This window comes from Eleutherodactylus coqui, chromosome 8 (genome assembly GCF_035609145.1).
Source record: "Eleutherodactylus coqui strain aEleCoq1 chromosome 8, aEleCoq1.hap1, whole genome shotgun sequence".
In the NCBI taxonomy this organism is placed as follows: Eukaryota; Metazoa; Chordata; class Amphibia; order Anura; family Eleutherodactylidae; genus Eleutherodactylus; species Eleutherodactylus coqui.
The window spans coordinates 170,631,088-170,634,787 of record NC_089844.1 but is presented as its reverse complement, the minus strand read 5'-3'; the positions used below and the strand labels follow the sequence as shown (position 1 = coordinate 170,634,787).

The following is a 3,700-nucleotide window of genomic DNA, read 5'->3' as shown; positions in this document are numbered from 1 at the left end:
TGTGCTGCCGAATCTGGAGGTGGTGGACGCCCGCTTTGGATTCCACAATTCAAATCCCCCCTGTGCAGGCGGCGCTAATTACACACAGAAATAATACAGCTGTAATATGGAGTGTAAATACATCCATGTGAATGAGCACTTTGTCAGTAACTATAATACTGATGTGGTGAGAAGTTTGCTGCCCCCTGCTGTCGGTCACCCCTCACGGCAGGACAGCTGACCTCTCTGTATACAATATGCTTTTATTACAAACACAACAGTCCGACACTACTGCCACCTGGTGGCGAGGGAGGCTACTGCACTGTCCTGTACAGTCACTGCAGTCCGGGCCGCGGCTTCTTGGCGGGCTCGGGCTGGTCAGCGCTGCGCCGCTTCTGTCCGGTACTGACAGCCGCTTCCCGGGGTTTGGCGTGTTTCTCGGTCCACTCCCGCGCTGTGGCCGTGTACGCCGCCCTGTGGTACTTGTACTCCCGGGCGATGTCCGCCATGAGGGGGTCCTCCGGGTTCGGCTCGTTCATGAGGAGCTGGATGGAGGTGAGGACGGAGGACAGGTTCAGCGCGGGCCTCCAGGCGCCCTCTGGCGGCGGCTTCAGGATGTCCAGGCAGATCCTGCCGGCCGTGTCTATGTTCGGGTGGTAAATGGGGGTGAGAAACTGCAGGCGCGGCGGCTGGAAGGGATATCTCTCCGGCACGGCGACCTCCAGGCTGAACACCCCGCCCTCGTAGGGAGAGCCCGAGCCGCCCACCACCTGCGCCCGCAGCTGCTCCATGTTATCGTCCACCTGCCAGCAGCTGATGCCGGTCGGCGGCTCGGTGCTGAGGAGCTGCAGCTCCCGCTTCAGCCGTGACTGCCGCTGCATCTCGCCGACCGTGAGGGAAACCTGCTGCTCGTCAAAAAGCTCGCCAAGCAGACCACGTGACTATTAGGCGGGGAGACAGCGGCGGCTTCTGTGTGGTGACGGTCACGTGACTGCTAGGCGGGGAAACTGCGGCGGCTTCTGTGTGATGACGGTCACGTGACTGATAGGTGGGAGAGGCTGCGGGGGCTTCTGTGTGGTGACGGTCACGTGACTCCTCGAACGAAGGGCGGGAAAAATGCGGCGGGAAGGTAACCATGAGGGCGGTCCGACCGCACAGGGCTTCTGTCATCACCATGGTGGTTACTGAACTACCTCATGGGGTCATAGATGGGGGTAGAGGGACGCAGGGAGCGGTTATAAGGGCGCTCTCACACATTGGGGATTGTTATGTGGGTCCGTACAGGCATCCCCCATATATTCTGTGCTGCGGTTCTGGTTCTGATCCGCACCGTCTGATTGGACCCGGTTTTGGCGCAGATTCCACCTCTTCTAATGTAGGGCGAATTCTCGCACCAGATGATTTTGATGTGGATGTTGCGCTGCGGCTCTGCTGTACCTCACAGCAAATTTCACCCTGTGTGAACATAGCCGTATACTCCCCAAGTCCCCCGTCCCAGCACTGCGCCCCCAGCAGGTCAGCACACGCGTGCACACTGTGACTGCATGTATTCACCTTATCATGGTATTATTGTATCTTGACGCCACCAGGAATTCCTGGTGGAGTCAAGATTGACAGGGTGACGCCCCCTGAACCTGATTGGCTGCACAGGGTGTTCGGCTGCAGGTCCTGCAAGGGCACGAAAGATTAATAGAAGAGCCATACAGTGGTCTCTGCCGCCGTGCACCCCCAGGAGCGAGTGCCTTCCACGGTGGCGGCCCAGAAGGCAGAACCTCCCTCAGTGTAGAACCGCTGTGCGCCGTTGGCAGCAGGGAGCCCACATCCAAGTGACTCTGCTTTCCCGGTAACGCCCGTTATGGACCACTGATGCAGCCGGCGCAACGGAGATGGCGGCTGGGCGCGTACCACGCTTGGCTGAAATGGCGGCCGGGACGGACCTGATACGCTGCAGCGTCTGCATAGATTTGTCCCGGTGCTGCAGCCTTAGGCTGAGGGTTACTACAGTTCTTAGCCTTACATGATGACATGTAAATGCTGCCATGTTACAGCAGTAACATGGCAGAATTTACAGCTAGGACCTTTGTGCCTTCACCCTATCAGGAGCTAGGGATTTGACGGGCGTGCCTCCTGTCAAACCCCTAGGTTCCAGTGGAGTCAAGATACAATAATACACCTCTGTGAAGTCAGCACCCCATCTTTCAAAAAAGTTAATTTTTTTATAAGTTCTGGATGCACCCCAAAGAGTTCTAGAGTTCCCAATTAATTTTTAAAATAGTTCTAGCAAATTAGGCAAAAAAATCAACAAATGTATCTCTGCGGTGCTAACTTCCAAAAATGATATTACTAAATCAGCGAGAACTTTGTAAATATTGGTTCTAGAGCTTCGAGCATTAAGAGTTTTCTTCAGAACTCTTGAGGTGCTACCCAGAACTCTAATAAAATCGCAGGATTTCCCCAAAAATTATTTACACATACACTACCGTTCAAAAGTTTGGGGTCACCCAAACAATTTTGTGTTTTCCATGAAAAGTCACACTTATTCACCACCATGCGTTGTGAAATGAATAGAAAATAGAGCCAAGACATTGACAAGGTTAGAAATAGTGATTTGTATTTGAAATAACATTGTTTTTACATCAAACTTTGCTTTCGTCAAAGAATCCTCCTTTTGCAGCAATTACAGCATTGCACACCTTTGACATTCTAGCTGTTAATTTGTTGAGGTAAGCTTGTGAAATTGCACCCCACGCTTCTAGAAGCATCTCCCACAAGTTGGATTGGTTGGATGGGCACTTCTGGCGTACCATACGGTCAAGCTGCTCCCACAACAGCTCAATGGGGTTCAGATCTGGTGACTGTGCTGGCCACTCCATTACCGATAGAATACCAGCTGCCTGCTTCTGCTCTAAATAGTTCTTGCACAATTTGGAGGTGTGTTTAGGGTCATTGCCCTGTTGTAGGATGAAATTGGTTCCAATCAAGCGCTGTCCACTGGGTATGGCATGGCGTTACAAAATGGAGTGATAGCCTTCCTTATTCAGAATCCCTTTTACCCTGTACAAATCTCCCACCTTACCAGCACCAAAGCAACCCCAGACCATCACATTACCTCCACCATGCTTAACAGATGGCGTCAGGCATTCTTCCAGCATCTTTTCATTTGTTCTGCGCCTCACAAACGTTCTTCTTTGTGATCCAAACATCTCAAACTTGGATTCATCCGTCCACAACACTTTTTTCCAGTCTTCCTCTGTCCAATGTCTGTGTTCTTTTGCCCATCTTAATCTTTTTCTTTTATTGGCCAGTCTCAGATATGGCTTTTTCTTTGCCACTCTGCCCTGAAGCCCAAAATCCCGCAGCCGCCTCTTCACTGTAGATGTTGACACTGGTGTTTTGCGGGTACTATTTAATGAAGATGCCAGTTGGGTACCTGTGAGGCGTCTGTTTCTCAAACTAGAGACTCTAATGTGCTTATCTTCTTGCTTAGTTGTGCAACGCGGCCTCCCACTTCTTTTTCAACTCTGGTTAGAGCCTGTTTGTGCTGTCCTTTGAAGGGAGTAGTACACACTGTTGTAGGAAATCTTCAATTTCTTAGCAATTTCTCGCATGGAATAGCCTTCATTTCTAAGAACAAGAATAGACTGTCGAGTTTCAGATGAAAGTTCTCTTTTTCTGGCCATTTTGAGCGTTTAATTGACCCCACAAATGTGATGCTCCAGAA

At 51.3% G+C, this 3,700-nt stretch overlaps 1 protein-coding gene across 1 annotated transcript; it reads right to left on the bottom strand.

Annotated features, from left to right (window-relative positions):
• Positions 1-224: 224 nt before the first annotated feature.
• LOC136577668 (ubiquitin-conjugating enzyme E2 T-like) lies at positions 225-921 on the bottom strand. Its single transcript, XM_066577578.1, has one exon. It carries the CDS (start codon positions 858-860, stop codon positions 315-317), a length of 546 nt encoding a protein of 181 aa, XP_066433675.1. The 5' UTR covers positions 861-921; the 3' UTR covers positions 225-314.
• Positions 922-3,700: the final 2,779 nt, after the last annotated feature.